Source organism: Onychomys torridus, chromosome 4 (genome assembly GCF_903995425.1).
Source record: "Onychomys torridus chromosome 4, mOncTor1.1, whole genome shotgun sequence".
Lineage (NCBI taxonomy): Eukaryota > Metazoa > Chordata > Mammalia > Rodentia > Cricetidae > Onychomys > Onychomys torridus.
This window is the reverse complement of record NC_050446.1, coordinates 136,730,993-136,749,669: the sequence shown is the minus strand read 5'-3', so window position 1 is coordinate 136,749,669 and position 18,677 is coordinate 136,730,993. Positions and strand designations below refer to the sequence as shown.

The 18,677-nt window shown below is 53.5% G+C and overlaps 1 protein-coding gene across 2 annotated transcripts; it reads left to right on the top strand.

The window, feature by feature from the left end:
• The first annotated feature begins 521 nt into the window (after nucleotides 1–521).
• Nucleotides 522–18,374, top strand: Chrna4 (cholinergic receptor nicotinic alpha 4 subunit). 2 transcript variants are annotated; one of them, XM_036186504.1, is made up of 6 exons: nucleotides 522–849; nucleotides 2,218–2,369; nucleotides 5,594–5,638; nucleotides 5,715–5,824; nucleotides 10,340–11,714; nucleotides 15,803–18,374. In XM_036186504.1, the coding sequence occupies exons 1-6, from the start codon at nucleotides 762–764 to the stop codon at nucleotides 15,926–15,928; spliced, it is 1,896 nt and encodes a 631-aa protein (XP_036042397.1). In that variant the 5' UTR covers nucleotides 522–761; the 3' UTR covers nucleotides 15,929–18,374. The 2 variants fall into 2 exon arrangements, with proteins under 2 accessions (XP_036042397.1, XP_036042398.1); XM_036186505.1 differs by lacking the exons at nucleotides 522–849; nucleotides 2,218–2,369; nucleotides 5,594–5,638 and having other exon boundaries at nucleotides 5,763–5,824; nucleotides 10,476–11,714.
• The last annotated feature ends 303 nt before the right edge of the window (nucleotides 18,375–18,677 follow it).

The following is an 18,677-nucleotide window of genomic DNA, read 5'->3' as shown; positions in this document are numbered from 1 at the left end:
CCAAGAAAGGACAAAGGTGGACTGGGCTGGTCCTGAGAGCACCAGGTTCTTCTCACTAGAAGGGCAGCGCTGGGCCTGGGCGCTGCTGGAGGCTTCTTGGGCTTGCAGTGGAGGAGGAGGGCGGCAGGCTGATGGAGGGTGGGTTCTTTCCTCAACGCTGGGCTAGGGAAGGAGACGAGAGAGAGACTTGCTATTTCCAAACTGCAAACAGTCACGCTAAGGCAAGGTGGAGTGATGGAGTTAGCCAGAGCTAAGCAGGGTGCCCTCCTCTCGTACACAGTCCCTGAATGCGCGTCCAGCCGGCTGGCGGGGTTAGGGCTGGAGACCAGGGTTGGGGGCTTGTTTCCTGAAGGAGCTGGGCTTGCTGGGATGACCCGGGGATCCCCAACCCCACCCGGCACGTCGCGAGCCCCAGGAGTACAAGGAAACTTTACCCCCGCGCGGGGCCGAGCATGGCCTCCACCTACCCTCGGGGCCCGGTCCTCCCCCTCCTCCCGCCCGCTTCCTTCTCCCTCCCGTCCCTCCCCCTCCTCCCCTCTCTCCGGCGGCTGGAGGCAGCAGCAGGTCCGGGCGGGGCCACGCTGCGGAGCCCACAACCTCTAGCTCCCGCCCCGCCGCTGCGCCCCGCGGGACAAGCTGTGGAGCTCGGCTTGGGGACCAGCGGCCGGGGCGCGGGGCATGAAGTTGGGCGCGCGCGGGTCTCGGAGCGGAGGCGCGGCACAGCCGGGAGCCGCCCGCATCTAGAGCCCACTCGGTGCGCCATGGAGCTCGGGGCTCCCCGGGCGCCGCCGCTGCCGCTGCTACTACTACTGCTGCTGCTGCTGCTCTTAGGGGTCGGCCTCTTGCCTGGTAAGTTACGAAACGCAGGATGGGCTTTTTTTCTCCCGGGTCTTGGCACCTGGGACCCCGGGGCCAGGGGAGAGGAGGCCCCGGGCTGCTGTGCCAAGCCTCGGGTGCGCGCAACGGGATAGTCAGACTCCTCCACCCACTACAGCTCCGACGTCCTGCGGTGCTAGCTGAGCCAGTGAGGAAGGAATCAGCCGCCAAATGCTGGGAGAGAGGGTTTGAGGGGAGGGGAGGGGGGGGGGGGGGGGGGGGGATTTGGCTGCATTTCCGAGCTGAAACCAGAACCTCCAACTAAGATAGAGGTGGAGTCCACCTGGGAGGGAGGTTCCATCCTGCCAAATTTCGCAGCAGACCGCCCCCATGTCTGCTCCTGGCTTCAAGGATATGCTTCTGCCCCTGGAGCTCCCACCTTACCTTTCTGCCCCCACCCTACCCCACCCCCGGCTTCCTCTACCTCTTATTCTTCAAGGGGACACCTTTCACCCTAACTCATTCAGGGGCTTCCGGCAGTTATTTAATCCCTGGCCTCCTCGCTGAGCAGTGAGGCTGTACCTTACTAGTCCAAGGTATCTGGAAGAATGAGGCTGTGGGGGTACTCTAGGAGCCCCCTCCTGAGGAGTTCCTGCAGCTCTCAGGTAAGCAGAATCCAGCAGACAGCAGAGGCTCCCCTCCCTCTTCCCAACCCCCTCTTTGATGCAGCAACTCAGCAAATGTAGGCAGGGAGGCCCCCTAGCCACGTGGGGGGCCGATGGAGAGGACACAGATGGGCTGCTGGCTGGTGGAATGAGGGACCACCCCCTTCAGGCAGCAGTGTGGAGCTTCTCCAGGGCATCTTGTATCTGCCCTGAACACCAGGTGCCAGTGGCCCTGAGGGTCTGCATTCATCGTCAGGGTGGACACTAGAAGCCCAGGCTGCAGGGCCACCCCTGTGGGCAGTGGCTCAAGCTTCCTGCATTCATGAGGAGCAGTGCCCAGTCCTCTTTCTTTCATCCCCACCACCCTCGCTGTCCCACGCACTTCTGCCCCCTCCCCATGCTGCTGTCACCTCATGCATGTCCTTTGTCTCTGCCGGTCACTGGAGATAGGGCACTTCCATCCAAAGTGATTGTCTGCAGGGAAGCGGTATGCAATTCAGTGTTCACTGTCCATTGCCCCATTTTCCTTGTGAAGTACAGGAGGGTCTGACCCATTCTGGGGACACTGGAAAGGCTTCCTTGAGGGGAGTCGGGGAAATCAAGGTAGCATGCCCAGGGGCCCTGAGGTGGAAGGTGATGTGTAAGAGGAACCTGAAGGGAGGAAGGACTGTAATGACATGGGGCTAGAGGGGCAGCCTTTGTGTCTCCTGTCCCTAACCTCCTGCCTTCCCCACAGCTAGTGGTCACATAGAGACCCGGGCCCATGCGGAGGAGCGGCTCCTAAAGAGACTCTTCTCTGGCTACAACAAGTGGTCTCGACCAGTAGCCAACATCTCAGATGTGGTCCTTGTACGCTTCGGCCTGTCCATTGCTCAACTCATTGATGTGGTAGGTGTGGTGATGGCCTGATGTTGTATAGGACGATCGGGTCACCCTGAGACTCCATGTGGCTGGGTCCAACCAAGGTTGACAGAAAAATGTCGTCATGAGCTTCAGCAGGTCTCAGCACTGGGGGAGGGAGGTGGGCTTTGTGGCTCCAGACCTGTTCCATAGAAAGCTAGTGGCGATGTCTCCTACACCTTTGGGAGTAAAGAACACAAAAGGCTTCTATGGGTATAGGAGGACCAATGCCCTGCTCTTTAGCAGCTAGGCTGGGGGAACTTTGGTTGTGCCACCCTGTGTGGACACTATGGTTCACTGGGGGCACATTGATCTCAGGTAGATCCCAGAGGCCACGGAGTACCAACCAGTGTGGAAAATAGGGCTTGGGTGAATCGCAGTCAGAACCTAGTTACCTGGATGTGTTCATTTTCCTAGTAAGAGTCCAGGAAGACTTCTGGGAAGACATTTGTGAGCTAGGCAGTAGCTAGGCCCTGCTGCATGGTCTGGGGCCCAAGGAGTCCTAGAGGAAGCACCAGAGACAAGGTATTGGCCTCAAGAAGTATACTATAGGAGGCTGGCCTTATGTGAAATGCTGTTAGCACCCAACCTTTCTTGGCCAGGCTTAGCTGCTACTTATGGGGTAGGACCAGGCTTTGGGGAACCCAGCCAGGGGTTGGTGCACACCTGAGTTTCTGTACCACTCAAGGTTCTGCCCTTCATGCAGAGCCTCAGCATGGGTTCTGTCCTGGCTGGAGGAATTATTTGGGAAGGTGTAACCTTACTAGTGGGCAGCCAAAGGCCACCTGATTTAGTAAGCTTAGGGTCTCCATACTAGGTTTTGCTGGGTTCAGGGACAGAGCCTGGATCTGAGGAGAGAGCTGTCCCTGCAGAGCCTTCTGGGAGGGACAGAAGGGAGGACAGAAAGGAGACTGCATGCCTTGCTTGAGTTCATACCCCAGCCCCAGTATCCTAAAGATCTACCCCACAGTCTGCTACCAGGAAAGTGTTTGATCAAGGCTGGCACCGAACATGTGATTCCCAGCCTTTCCATGGGCTTGCCTGATGTGAGCTAAAAGCAACTATATCCCAGGGATCTGGCTTGCTGGGATTGGACACTGAGAACCTTGCCAGTTGGCCCTACTCAGAGCTGGCCACTCAGACTTTCATTCTCAGGAGGGCCTAGCGTTTGACCCCTGAATGGTTCCTGCAGTGTCCCTGGGGCTGAGGGACATCAAGGACAGTGCAAGATGTACAGGCCCCTCAGCCTTGCTGAGGTTTGCAAACACTGTTACAAAGTGGTGGCTGGCAAAGGCAGCTGCTGGTGGCAGCTCAGGGCTCTAGGTCTGCTACCACTAGGCCAGCCTAAGCCTGTCAAGCCCAGTCTCAGTCTCTCTGCCTTCGGAGACATTGAGGCTCAGAGCACACCCAGCACGAACATTTCTATAAGGGTCCTGGCCAGGTCTGACTTCTACCCTGGATCTAGCTAAGGCCACGTGTGAACATGTATACACATGCATACAGATAGCTCCTGGGCCTGGTTGGAGTGTGTCCCAAAGGTTCACCCCACACTCTGCCAGGCACCTAACCCTTTGCTACACAGGGAAATGTTGGCTTTAGGCTGGCACTGTACATGTTGCAATTTCATGGCCACACTGTAGAAAGGTCTGCCTTGTGTCTGGCCTACTCTTCTTTCTTACACTAGGGCCTGGAATCCAGGTGTCCCATCCAAGTGCTTGACCTGCCTGTGTCCCTTGGTGAGCTACTATATCTACTACAGATGCCTTCTCTGGGGTCTACATCCAGTAAGGGAGACTGTGTGCCTTGCTTCAGTTCATACCCCAGTGTAAGCTGCAAAGAAGGCTACTGAATCCCCAGTAATTTCTTAACCCAATGCTGAGTCCTTGTGAAATGTGCTCCAGAGCTCTGTAACATCCATGGGATCCAAGGGCCCCTGGAAGGTGATGGCCACATGGGGCTGGAAGGCAGGAAGACCCAGCCCAATCACAGCCAAGTTTGTTCTGATGACTCTGGAGGCCCTATGAGATGAAGCAAGCAGTCTTCCACTTCCAGCTTCCTTGGGTATAGGTCCAGGTCATGCAGGGATGAGGTTACTGCAGACTGGTTCATGCAGGCAACATGAGGAAACAGCAGATGATGGACTGTGCTCTGCATCCCACCTTCTCTTCAGAGTCCTTCCAGGAAGGGGGCTCACTCAGGCCCCCTTCCTAGGTGACTGCACTGGAGAGGACCCAAGCCTGGGGCATGGCATTCAGGGGGTGCAGTCTTCTCACACTTGGTAGTCTATAGTGATTTTTGTGGGGTAGGGGTCGTACACACATGTCCTGTTCTGGGCAAGACACTTTCTTGCTGGATGTCCTGGGATCTCCTTGGTTAGGTCCCTGGAGGAGCCTGTTTGTCATGCTTAGGCTGATGACAGAAAATGTTGGTCTAGATTGGGACACATACTGCCCAGTACCAGGTGGCCTCTGATAAGGCCCATGCTCTTTCACAGACTGTGGGCATGAGGTCTCAGGCCCCTCCTGAGTGCTGAGTGGCTAGAAGGTACGGCTATGGCTGCCGTTCTGTCCCCACAGACCCCAGTGCCTACGCCAGGGCCTGCTTGTTCTCCAGAAGGGTCCTGTCTGTTTTAGGAATTGACTGTTCAGAACATGGGTCTCCAACCTGCTGTTCCTCACCAAGAATGCAATAGATGGGCCCATTCCTATGGCACAGAGAGGAAATAAAAGCATAAGGAGGACAGGTAGATTGGGGCGGTAGCTGTAAGAGACCACACAGAGTAGTCTATGGCCTAGATCTTCTCAGCCTGAGAGGTTGTTACATGGTGACCTTGAGGTGAAGCCACCAGAATCTCTCCATGACATCCACCTTGGCCCTGGGGGATAATTTTGTCAAGATCTCCCTAACCAGTGGCTTTGATGGTCATAGGAATAGCAGCAGCACATGGATCTTTTCTGCAGAGGAAGGAATGTGGGTGGACATGGCTGACAGATTTCTGGGAAGGACACTCAGCCTACAAGGGGCCTGGGGTCCATTTAGAGCTGAGTTTATCCCCCATGTCTAGGTTGCCTGCAGGGCTGAGGCACTCCTTCGCTCCTGAAGTTCAGCCCTGGCTTGTCCATGCCTATGGCCAGCTATGGATAAGTAGACCTAGGCAGGAACATATCTGCTACTGAGGGGTACCTCAAGCTCCTTTCTCGCTTGTGCCCTAGGATGAGAAGAACCAGATGATGACGACAAATGTGTGGGTGAAGCAGGTGAGTGGGGAGGGCTTCCCCGCCTCTACCCTCTGCCCCATAACTCCCTCTCACATGGCTCTCCACTCCCACTCAGGAGTGGCATGACTACAAGCTGCGCTGGGACCCTGGAGACTACGAGAATGTTACCTCCATCCGCATCCCCTCTGAGCTCATCTGGAGGCCCGACATCGTCCTCTATAACAAGTAAGTCCCGTGGGCCCTGGCACGTGGTGAGGTTAGGTGAGGTTACATGAGATTAGGCTCCAGCCCAGCAAGGAAGCTGCTGGGGGCAAAGAGGAGCTAGGCAAATGAAGTGGAAGTCCACCGGCACTGGGGTACCCACCCTGAAGAGGTCTTCTACTTCTTCTCCTGAGGGCAGAGAATGGGTTGGACACCCTCTCCTGGCAGTGACTGCAGGTCCCATCCCAGACAGGTTTCCTTAACCCTTGCCAGGCACAAATCACAGTCTGGAGGACAAATAATGCAGGGACTTTGTAGGCAAAGGGTGCAGAAGTGGCTGCTCTCAAAGCCGTGTCTCTGCTCTTCTTGGTTCCACCTGCACGCTGTGCCCCGCACTGGGCAGTGAGCCAGTGGGCAATTCCGGCTCTCAAGCTCAGTTCACACCCTGGCTCAGCTCTGGAAGCCAAAGTCTGCACGGAGACAAATGCAGTCAGAGGTGACAAGAAGGAGGAGGTGGGCATCCTCACACTAGTTTTTTTCTGGGGACCCTTACAAAGACCTGAGCTAGGAATAGCTGCTTTCTGAGCTGAGTCTACTCGGGGTGATGCTCTCCTCCCTCAGGGTCTGGGTGGGTAGCAGCCCCCACAGTGCTTACAGACAAAGCAAACACAAGCCCTTCTATCCCCTAGTCCCAGCCATCTGTCCACAGACCCCTCCAGGCGCTGGGGTGCCCGTCTGACCTACAAATGCTCCTATTTGATTAAGAATGACTGGGATTCTCTTTTCTCTTTCATTAAGTGGGGTACTAGCCACATCCTTGGCTTTTAGAAAGAGCTGCGGGTGTTTTCCCAAAACGTGTTAAGGGTGGGCGAAGAGTAAGCAGATGGCAGGGAACGTCAAGGTCTATGACTCCTGCTCTAACCTCAGAAAGGCTGTCTGTCTTCTGTAGCTATCCAGTTGAACCTTGAGCCCCTTCTAGCTACTGGGCCTCTCTGGGGCCTACACTCTGCTTGTTCCACCCTTGAACCGTAGGATCAAGTACTGAATCTACTCCGGGGAGCCCATTGGACCCATGGCAAGGAAGGACATGTATTCCCTGGGTGGTATTGGGTAGGCAGAGGAGTAGGTGGAGCCAATGAACAGCCCAGGACCAAGTTCCCGAGGACAGGCACTCAGAAATCCCCACCCCTCCCAGGTCACCTTTGTCTCTCTCCTGCCTGCTAGTATACATGCAAAATGGGCAGGACCCCTTTTCTGTGGGACTGGGATAAGCACTTGAGATCTATCCAAACAGTACTTGGAGCTGGTGAAGGTTGAAAGGACCCTGTGCTGACAGGGAGGAAGGCCATTTCTAGCAGCAATCAGCAGCTGCTAGCCAGATGGTTGGTCCCACTGCTGGACAGGGGGAATCTCTACTCTTTTGTTGACTTGGGACTCCCTCTCCTGGAAACCCAGAAGCTCAGCCAGGTACGGGTCAAACAGATGGTCTCCCTTGCCTCTGAATTGCAGTCTCATTGGTGGAGCCTCTTAGAAAGAGGTAAAATCTGGGACCCACCCTCCCCTAGCTACTGGCCAGCTCATTGAGTCCCAAACTAACTTACATTGGATGGCTGTAGGACCCAAATGCTCGTACTTCCTCTGGTTTCCTGGGGGCTATAAGGTGCAGAACTGGAAACTGAGGACCCATCATCTTCACCCTGCATCAGCAGCCTTGGCAGTGAAATGCTGGCAGTTCATTTGAGGAACCTGCTGTCCCGGTGCATGGCTGGGCTGCCAGTGGTCCCTGGGACAGCATGATCTGACTACCTTATTCTTGGCACTATGAGAAGAACAAAGCATCTAGAACTACTACTCAGAGTGCTGAGCCCTGTGGACTGTGCTGTTAATTGGGGCTTTGTGGGAGTATCGTATGGAAGCAGAGCCAGAATTTGATAGAGATGAGCCGCACTGCCACTCTCAGAGACCTTCTTCCTCAGAGTGCACTTGAGACCTGTCTGCAAACACAAGCACCACAGCAACCTCAGAGGGATCCATCCACATAGGTTTAGGTGCTCTGAAAGTCTCAAGGGGGCCCGGGTCAGACTGGAGAGAGCAAGAGTGGTGAGCAGTACAGTTGGAGGCAGATGGAGCCAAAATAGCCTGAGCTAGGACTGCTGAGTCCCCAGTTTGTCTGAAGGGTGGGAAGCCTAGACCCAGTAGCCTAGGCTGCAGATGGGAGCCACTAATTCAAGTGAGCCCTGAGGGCCCCTGTCTGCCAGCTGGTTGCAGCCTTTCCTGCCTGCCCTGCAGAATGTTTGCAAAGCAGAGGATTCACTCACTTGCCATGGGGGAATTTAAATTTGTGCTTGGGGTGTTGAGGCTTTGATTTTTGGAGAGATGGGACTGCAAGGAGGGAACAAACCCAAGCCTGATTCCACACAGCCCGAAATGTGCCGCAAGATCCACTCCCCGTGTACCCGGAGGGAACCTCAGCTTCTGTAGAGGCCAGGCTGTGCACTGTGCATTGTGCAGCCAGGAGCATTATTAGAGTGCATGTAGCAAGCAGCTTTTCCAGACTTTTCCACATGCAGCATGGCTGTGCAGGAGAAAAACCAATGGCATTGACCCAGGATAAGTTAACATGCAGGAGGGTCCAGGGTTGGCACCAACTGACATCAGGGGAGGCTCAGGTCTTCTGGACCTTGTGGATGGTGCTACAGGTGACTGGTTATCATAGGAAGGGCCACTAAGGGTCCCAGGTGGCCACCATGGGCCCTGGTCAGGACCTGAGAAGCTGGTCAGGGGAGCAGGGCCAGTTGGCTGATGAAATTCAGGGGACCTAGATTTCTCTGTCTAAGAACCTTGAAGGGCACTAACCAATGAGCTGAGCCTATGAATGGAGGTGGGAGAAGGAATAGACAGAGGGGTCTGGACACTTGGGAAAACAGAAGGTTCTGGAGCCTGTGACTCAGGGCTACACTGTTTTATGAGTGGTGAGACCAAAGTGATGCCTGCTGGTGCCATTAGTGAGGGGTTTAATCAGACTTCAGAGAGCTCATTAACTATAAATCGAGGTTTCCCATTAGTGTTTCTGAGCTGAAGCTTGCAGGGTTTGCCCAAAAGTGTTAGTGCATTGCTGCTGAGTCTGACAGTCTGTGAATGCTAATCCAGGGCCAGAGTGAGTGGTCTGGGCCTATAGAGAAGCCAAGGCCTAAAGAGTGGCGCACAGCCACTCAGGTTTCACGAGGCAAACAGGAAATTGAGCAGTTCTGGGTAGGGTTGTGGAAGTAAGCAGGGTAAGAAAGGGTTCATGGAGTCTGCTTTCCAGTGTCAAGTTTCAGTAATGGGTAAAACAAGGCATAGCATCACTGTTTGTGAAGCCCAGAGGACAAGGCTGGAACTCTGATCAAGAGGAGGGGCTTGAAGGACAGCAGGCCCATGTTTCACTGCCCAACCTGGCAAACATCCCTCAAGGCAGAGAGAAAGAGAGGCAGGATGCCAACAGTCAGACATTAGAGCCTGACTGAGGGAAGTAGCTCGAGTGGAGTCCTCATCCAGCCTGTGTGCCATGGCCTGCAGAGAAGTGGCCTCCAAATTCTTAGGGCAAGTAGAAAGGAAGGCACCTTCTCAGTCTCCAGTGGCAGAAGGTCAGAACTGATCCATCCTGAGTGAGGGTCCAGTCCAGAGGGAATTCAGAGGGGTATTTGTCCTGGGAGGTACTTTGGGCAGCTCCACACTGTCATTTTCATACCCAGGGTCCTCCATATGGACGAGATGGGTAGAGAGGCCCACTAGCCTCCAGCAAGATTATCCTTTCACCAGTGACCTATGAGAAGCTGCTTGGTGTGAGACCTCCTTTTTCATGGATGATGAGGAAGAAATCCTGCTTGTCCCACCCCTGTGCTCCTGGGCCTAGCAGGCACCCATTCTGGATCAGGCCTGTGGACCCACTTGCCCTGTCCTTGTGGACACATACTGCATACACAATGGGCTTGGTATGATCCTACAGGGACCTTTGGGATATCCATAGCAGGATCCAGCTATTAGCTCTTGAACTGAAGACGACAGGCACCTGCACCTTCCCTCGGTGTATGAGATGCTCAGGTGGTAACCAGTGGAAGCCAAGGAGAAACTCCCATAGTGTCTCAATCTACAAAGACACAGAGATGATCCAGGCCCCTTTGCATGGAGGAGGTACAAATGCAAATTCATGGGGCAGTGGGAACTTAGGAGAGAAGCCAGGAGTTTGGGCCCACCCCTGTATCCCTCATAATAGTAATGGATAAGAGCTGTAACACTAACTCTGCTCACTGGTGCGGGCACCATTTACCCCGTGTTCTCTGGACCACATGCCACCTTGACTCAAGGGTGATAAACTGAAGCACACAGGTGAGTGATGTCCCAGACCACATCACCACTACCCATAATCCTGCACTCTGCATGTGGCTGGTGGGGGTTGTTGGTTAGGCTGTGAGCCTTACCATGCAAGATTGTTCATGGGTGTGTGTAGGGATGGGCAGACCTCACTGCGCTCTCTCTCTCTCTCTCTCTTCCTGACAGTGCAGACGGGGACTTTGCAGTCACCCACCTGACCAAAGCCCACCTGTTCTATGATGGGCGGGTACAGTGGACACCCCCAGCCATCTATAAGAGCTCCTGCAGTATTGATGTCACCTTCTTCCCCTTTGACCAGCAGAACTGTACCATGAAGTTTGGGTCCTGGACCTATGACAAGGCCAAGATCGACTTGGTGAGCATGCATAGCCGTGTGGACCAGCTGGACTTCTGGGAAAGTGGAGAGTGGGTCATTGTAGATGCCGTTGGCACCTACAACACCAGGAAGTATGAATGCTGTGCTGAGATCTACCCTGACATCACCTATGCCTTCATCATCCGCCGGCTGCCACTGTTCTACACCATCAACCTCATCATCCCATGCCTGCTCATCTCCTGTCTCACCGTGCTGGTCTTCTACCTGCCCTCTGAGTGTGGTGAGAAGGTCACACTGTGCATCTCGGTGCTGCTCTCACTCACGGTCTTCCTCCTGCTCATCACCGAGATCATCCCGTCCACCTCGCTGGTTATCCCACTCATCGGCGAGTACTTGCTCTTCACAATGATCTTTGTCACTCTCTCCATTGTCATCACAGTCTTTGTGCTCAACGTACACCACCGCTCACCACGCACACATACCATGCCTGCCTGGGTGCGCAGAGTCTTCCTGGACATCGTGCCTCGCCTCCTCTTCATGAAGCGCCCATCAGTGGTCAAAGACAACTGCCGGAGACTTATTGAGTCCATGCACAAGATGGCCAATGCTCCTCGTTTCTGGCCAGAGCCTGAGGGCGAGCCTGGCATCTTCAGTGACATCCAAAACCAAGGCCTGTCACCCTCCCCATCTTTCCATAACCCTCTGGACACACCAGTCGAGGCCCAGCCTACATGCAAGTCACCCTCCGGCAAGGCCCCTGATTTGCAGACATCAGAGGTTGAGAAGACCAGTCCTTGTCCATCACCTGGCCCCTGTCACCCACCCAACAGCACTAGGGTCCCAATGCTTGTCAAAGCCAGGTCCCTAAGTGTCCAGCATGTGTCCAGCTCCCAAGAAGCACCAGAGGGTGGCATCCGCTGCCGGTCTCGGAGTATCCAGTACTGTGTTTCCCGGGATGGAGCTGTCTCCCTGGCTGACAGCCAGCCCACTGGCTCCCCAGCCTCCCTGAAGGCCTGTCCATCTCAGCTTCCGCTGTCAGACCAGGCCTCTCCATGCAAATGCACGTGCAAGGAACCATCGCCTGTGTCTCCAGTCACTGTGCTCAAGGCCCGAGGCACCAAAGTACCCCCTCAACACCTACCCCTGTCGCCAGCCCTGACACGGGCAGTAGAGGGTGTCCAGTACATTGCAGACCACCTCAAGGCAGAAGACACAGATTTCTCGGTAAGTCCTTGCCAGTGGCTATGCATGGGAGGTGTCCCTGGCCCAGATAAGATGAAATGTCTGGTGTTTCCCATATACGGTCCAGAAACCAAGGCCCCAGACAAAAGCTGCACAACTTGAGGTTGCAGAGTCTCTGCCTAGGGCAAGCTGGGGTTAAGCAAAGCCCTCTCATTGGTGGGGAGTAAACTGAGGTGCTGCTGCCAGGTTCCAGGACTTAGCAGCCCTGGCAAGCGGTGGCTTGAGAGGCTGTTTCTAGCACTGTTGTTCTAACACTGCAAGGTCTTCCTTTGACATCTTCAGGCTGCTGCTGGCTCCTTGCAGCTCTTGCCCAGCCATGCCTAGTGACAGGCAAGGGCCCACACTGGCCGTCCTCGAAATTCTATGGGACTGCTGCTGCTGCTGCCGACCTGTAACCCTAAGAACAAGTCTCCCTTGAGCTTCTACCTGGTGAAAGGTGGTCCTTTGAACCCTAGGCATAGAGAGGGCGTAGAGAAGAGAATGGGGCTGCCAGGAGCTGCACCCCACTCCCACCCTATTAGTTCTTTGGAGGGTTGTGGGATGAGGACATATACTACCACACTTCATTGGCCCTCAGGAACCTGGAGACACAGATGGCCAGTGCTCAGCCAGCCTACCCCCATGTGTTCTTTATGTTCCAACCAAGCTTTGATGCTACAGAGGCCTGAAAAGAATGATCATGCTGGGCGGTGGTGGTGCACGCCTGTAATCCCAGCACTCGGGAGGCAGAGCCAGGCGGATCTCTGTGAGTTCGAGGCCAGCCTGGTCTACAAAGCGAGTTCCTGGAAAGGTGCAAAGCTACACAGAGAAACCCTGTCTCGAAAACAAAAAACAACAACAAAAAAAAAAAAAAAAAAAGAAAGAAAGAAAGAAAAAGAAAAGAAAAGAAAAGAATGATCATATCCCTCTATAGGTGTTGGTCTCCTGACCCAAGTGCTCCTGCACTTTCCACAGAGTGCAGCTCTGGTGAGCAGTTGGGCTGAGCAGTGGTGCCAGCTCTGTCTGACCTCGCCACCAGGGCACTGTGGGTTCATCTTCCCTTTCACATTTATCTGTCTGTAACACATAAGGGTCTCTAGGACGAGGGTCTGGGCTGAGATGCAGGACTCCTGGTGTGGTGGTATTGTGTTCCCCAAAGTATTGTGCACCCTAATAAATTTATCTGGGGTCAGAGAACAGATAGCCACTAGATACAGAGGTTAGAAAATGGTGGCACTCACACCCTTAATCCTAGCATTCCAGAGGCAGAAATTTGTCTGGATCTCTGTGAGTTCAAGGCCACAAGGATACAGCCAAAAGCATGGTGAATCTCGTCTTTTATCCCAGAAAGGAGCCTTTAATCCCAGGGAGTGACAGCAGAAAGAGAAAGATATATAAGGCATGAAGACCAGAAACTAGCAGCATTTGGCTGGTTAAGCTTTTAGGCTTCTAGCAGCACAGTTCAGCTGAAACCCATTTGGATGAAGACACAGAAGTTTCCAGTCTGAGGAAACAGGCTCAGCTGAGGAACTGGTAGCTGTGGCTTGTTCTGCCTCTCTAATCTTCCAGCATTCACCCCAATACCTGGCTTAGGTTTGATTTTATTAACAAGAACTCTTTAAGATTCCTGTTACACTCCTGGTGCTTAGCAAGTTGCTTCCCAAATCTGACTCTGCCAAGTTTCAGTCAGAGGTTGGGTGAAGAGGTCATCAGGGGAAGTCCTGTCCTAGTTGACCTTTGTCTCTGCTGTGTCGGCTGAAATGTCTGTGGCATCTGTCCTTACATTGACCTTGCCCTGAGCTGGCATTTGCCACTGTCCCTCCTGGGATGTTGGTTTTGCTGGCTTTCTTCTCATCTTCCTACCCAGCCTGGGGCTTGCCTGTTGTCTACTTCCAGATGTCTGTGGCTTGTCTTCTGGAGCTGCTAAGCCCTGGAAAGAAAGAGGGTTGGTGCCCTACATCCCAGGAGTGGGTCTCTGCTCCAGAGTCACCCCACCGAGTCTCAGGGACTCATGAAGCCATTCTGGAGTCTCTGGAACATTCTGTACCTCAGAGACCTGTCTGCAGGGAAATTTTGATTCTGGGGCTGTGTCTTGTTGTTGCTCTGGGATAGAGAAGGAGATCCAGGGATGAACTGGAGTGAGGCCACTGAGGGAGGATGGATGTGGCAAGTTTAATTGAAATCCTCTTGAAACCAGTGCATTCCCAGCATAGTCCTGTAGCTGGAGCTCGTGACCTCTTCCATCTCCATTGGCCTGCTGCAGCTGCCTGACCTGGTTCTGGGCCTGGGAAGCTTGCTGACTTAATAGGAACAGGACAGCAGGGTTTTGGTCATGGTTGTGGTGTTTCATCTTCGGAGGTTTGGTCCCAGGCACAGGAAAGGACAGAGGGACACCAAGCAGCTATTTACTCTGAGGAGCCCTTGAGGGGCTTTTTATTTAGCAAAGACCTATTTGTTCTGAGTTTTCTAAGTGAACATGGCTACTTACTTTTGGCTTAAACCATCAGGACACCTGTGATTGCTTTGAAAACTCAGGGTAGATGCCCTTGAAACTGAGGCAACCGCACACACTCTTCCCTAGCTCAGGCCAAGTGTTCCTCAGTTGACTTGAGGTCTGCTTACCATGGCTTACTCCCTGCTGCTTACATGTGCACAGACTGTGTCCCAGTGTAGCTCTGGTCAAGTCTTGGGGTTATTGTAGACCCTTCTAGCCTGGTGACGTATTCACAGGACAGTGGTGTGACAGCCACCCTGTCTGAAGCACCAGGCCAGAACTGCACACAGAACAGTCTTCCATGCATTGCTAATTCCCAGGCCTAGTCAGACCCAGGCATCAAACCCCTGAGTTTTTGCTTCTGGAAACAACTTGAAGTAGCTGGCTGCCTTGCATCAGCCCCTGGCAGAAAGAGTTCACATTGTGGGATCCAGAGGAACCATAGACAGAGCCAGTAGTCATTTGTACCTATGGCCACCATGTGGTATAGCATAGTCCAGTGAGGACTGGTGGCCGCAGATGGTGGACATACGCATTGAGCTTTATGTGTGTGTGTTACCACTGTTCTTCCTCTGTCCCCGACCCTCCTCCCTTCATGGGACATCTGGCATCATTGCTTCCACCCAGTGCCTGCTCAGGCTGGCTGTGCAGCACATGGACACCTGCCCATAGGAGAGGTGGCATGGATAGTCAGGACCAGGCCAGGGGGTGAGTGCAGACCTAGCCCTTGCTTTTAGCCACTATGGGATGGCCTTAGTGGTCAATCCATTACCCAGTACTTTCTTTGCCCTTACCTTCTGGTCTAGGACACATGGCTGACATCTCTCTAGGATCCATTTTTTTTAAGTTAATTTAATTTTATGTTATGTGTATGGGTGTTTTGATTACATGTATGTCTGCACTGCATGCATACCTGGGTCCAGCAGATGCCAGAAGAGGGTGTCAGATCTCCTGAAACTGGCATTATGGATGGTTGTGAGTCACCATATGGTTGATGGGAATCAAACCCAAGACCTCTTGAAGAACAGCCAGTACTCTTTAACCACTGATCCATCTCTCCAGCCCCCACTTTTGACATCTGCACTATAGGAAGGTAGACTCAACCTCCATATTGCTACCCAGCTTTAGCAAACTTAAGACAAACTCCACCCTGAAGTCATGAGCCCTGTGTGTTGTCCAAAGTATGCCCAATCAGCCTCCCTTTGAGCTTAGGCAGCCTGCTCAGCAGGTAGGACCAGCTGGGGTACAACATGAACCCCAAGTCTCTTGTGGCAGTGTGAACTACCAGAAAGCTCCAGTGAGTTCAAATTCAAAGAAACCCCACATATTCAGCCTCAGATATGGGCTCCGTAGATTCCCAGTCCACCCCTTAGTCTCCTTCTGTGTCCTGCAGCAGCTGCTCTGCCCCAGCAGATTCTCTGACCGTAGCTGGACAGTTACAATTCTCCTTCTGCACTTGTCACTGCCCACAGGGGCATGTGCAGATGTGTGTCTGATGGGATATGCAGAAACTGTGACTCCTAGTTCCAGGTTCCAGAAGTTTCTTTGGCTGCCCATGGGCTCTGAGAGCTAGAGTGACCCATGTCTGTGTTTGCAGGTGAAGGAAGACTGGAAGTACGTGGCCATGGTCATTGACCGAATCTTCCTATGGATGTTCATCATTGTCTGCCTGCTGGGCACTGTGGGCCTCTTCCTGCCCCCCTGGCTGGCTGGTATGATCTAGGGACACGGCAGTGGACAGGCCTGCTTGGCCCAGCTCCCTGCTCTCTGTAGGGTCATGCTACTTGTCAGTTACTCCCATCTTCCAAACCTGACATGAAACACCTAGGAGAGAAATGCTGCTTCTCCAGACCTAGAGCTGGTGCTGGTTCTAGTCCAGCCATGGGCCTGGTTGGAGCTGGCTGAGGGCTGGCACAGGGCAGAGTTACAGTCTGAGCCCCTGTTTAAATTTCTCTAGAGCAGGTGACAGTCACCCCCCTGGCCTACAGACAGCACACACCCATCTGTGTCTCAGAGAATGATCCAATGTTGGTCTCAGTTTTCTTGTGGGGCCATAAGAATTCATCCCTCTTCAGCAACCAGAGCCCCGGGGGATTCATCAGACCTAGGAAACTCCCACTGTGCCTCTGCTGGCCACATCCTCTCCCTACCCCCTGATGTGCTCCCCTCAACCCTCCAGACTGGGCTGCTCTCTGACTTACAGTATCAGGGCTGAGCCCAGGCAGGTTCTGTTTTGTTTAGATTGGGGTGAATGGGTAAGAAGCAGAGCACTGTGCTATGTGGATGGGCCCCACTCACAAGAGAACCAGTGCAGGCCCTCACAACAAGGCTGAAGCCCCACACAAGCCCTGCATCCACCTCAAGGGCACAAGGGTCCATAGTGAGTACTTCCTAGGGACCAGCAACCCCAGGAGGGCAAGAGCATTGGGAGTCTCAAGGTTGTGAGGGAGCCAAATAACGTCCAGGCCCTGGGCTGTAGGTCCCCTCACGGATCTCTCTTGATACCCCTCTATGTTTCTGCTTCTCTGGGATTAAAAGATTGAAGGTAGGACTTCTCATCCTAGTCCTGTGGTGAGGCCACAGTTCCCTTGAGCACATCTTGTACAAGACCTGGGACTCTCTAGGCCAGCAGGAGTGGTGGGAAGCTCCTACAATGTTACGGAGTAGAGTAGACTGCCAAGCACTTCTAAGCAAGCCAGGCTCTCTAACTCATCGTCTTGAGAGCCATAGACCCAGTCTGCCTTGCACTTAAAGTGTAGGGAAGACCTGAGGGGCTCCTCTTCCCTTTCCCAAGATAGCACCAGACAACCTGGAGAATCCCCAGTGATGGGGTAGGAGAAGTACCTGCTGTGCCTACCTCTATGAGATTCCACAGGGTGAAAGGCAGAACATGGGAGACACCCAAGAAATCATCCTGTGCTGTGGTCACCTCTCCGCTGTCCTCACCAGCCAAGTGGGTTTGGCAGAGCTGGGCCCTGCACCCTCAGCCAGCTTGTCCTAGGCCCTGAAGCTGAGGTCCCTGTTGGGATAGTTCTGGGGACTGAAGAAATGAAGAACTTAATGAACTGGAACCAACACACCAAGCTCCCAGTAGGTGCAGCTGCCAACCCATGGTACTGCTTGCCCATTCCAGCTGAATGATGTCAGGACAGAGGTATGCCAAAGGGTCTTTACCTGTACCTGCAGGCAAACCTGCATTTAAACACAGAGCAGCTGGGCATCTCAGGGTGCTGCTGGGAAAGGAACTCTGAGTTGGAGACCCCAGGATATTCGTGTGTACATGAAGGGCATGCAGAGGACTGGGTTCTGAACCCTGGATGTTCTAGGCCTCCTCTAGAGTCCTAAGGGTGTCAAGGACCCCATCTGCCATGTTTCAATCTGCCCTCATGTCGCTGACTGACTGGGTCACTAGACCCCACACTGGAGTCCTCAGGACATTGTAAGATAACCCTGGTGGGGAAATTCGTTCCAGAACCTGGGAGCCAAGGGGAACACAAGCCTCGGTGAGGAAGGCAGCAGACACACCTGTCAAATGTGAGCTCTACTATCACATTGCATATGTGGCTCCAACCACAAGATTTGCAGGCAACAGTAGAGATCGGGGCAAGGTCACAGTGGCACACTGTACAGGGCTGCTGTGTTCTTCTCTTCTGGGTCAGAAAAAGTGAATGGCTGGATGTTCCTGACAGGCCATCCCCACACACACCCAGAAGCCAGAAAAGGAAAATAAAGCGCCATCTTCTCCCCAAGCCCTTCAGCTGTCCTTTTGTCTGCTTGCTTCCAGTGTTGATCTATGGTCAAGATGAAGTTCAGTTAGGACAGAGTGCTTGATCTGAGGCCTTTGGGCCAGTGAACTTTAAAAAATAGACAGCGTGGCCCCAGTCCCTCTGTTATGTAGACAGTATCACCCCAAAGTTTCCAGCCCTCCCATCCTCCTCCCTCCCATGGACAGCATCAATTCAAATGTGAATCCTGGAGACCAGTCGTGCTGGCTCCTGGACATGTGCCCGGGATCTCATATTGGACTCTGCGATGTCTGGCTTCTTTTACTTGTGTGGCCAAGACTCACCTGCAGTGCTGTGTGCACTAGATTCATTGCTGTTGTGTGCTTGTTGGTTCTTAGTTGCTGTTTCTGTCCAAATAAACTGAGTTGTGGTGTCTCTCCATCAGTGTAGCCCTGCCCTCATTTCCAGCTGTCAGTCAAGGTGCTGTTGAGTTCCTGCGTTCATCTCTATGGGCACCTGTTGCCATTTCTCTTTGTGTTAATCACGTTTCTTTGCTTTCTGTATGCTATGGTGTCTTGACATGTTGGGGGCCTATCAGACTCAATACTACCGCTTCCATGGCTGACCAATTTCTGGTGCTCAGCTTGCTTGGCTCCTACCCACCTACATGGCTAATGGTACACTAGTACTTATTCCTTATAAACTTACACCGAGACAGCCACAAAGGCGAAGGCAACTAGAGACCCC

What these genes read in the sequence shown, in the direction of transcription:
- Chrna4 (XM_036186504.1), top strand. Translation starts at nt 762, where the DNA reads ATGGAGCTCGGGGCTCCCCGGGCGCCGCCGCTGCCGCTGCTACTACTA. An exon ending in CAAATGTGTGGGTGAAGCAG is followed by an intron (nt 5,639 to 5,714) that starts GTGAGTGGGGAG and finishes ACTCCCACTCAG; the next exon opens with GAGTGGCATGACTACAAGCT. An exon ending in GACATCGTCCTCTATAACAA is followed by an intron (nt 5,825 to 10,339) that starts GTAAGTCCCGTG and finishes TCTTCCTGACAG; the next exon opens with TGCAGACGGGGACTTTGCAG.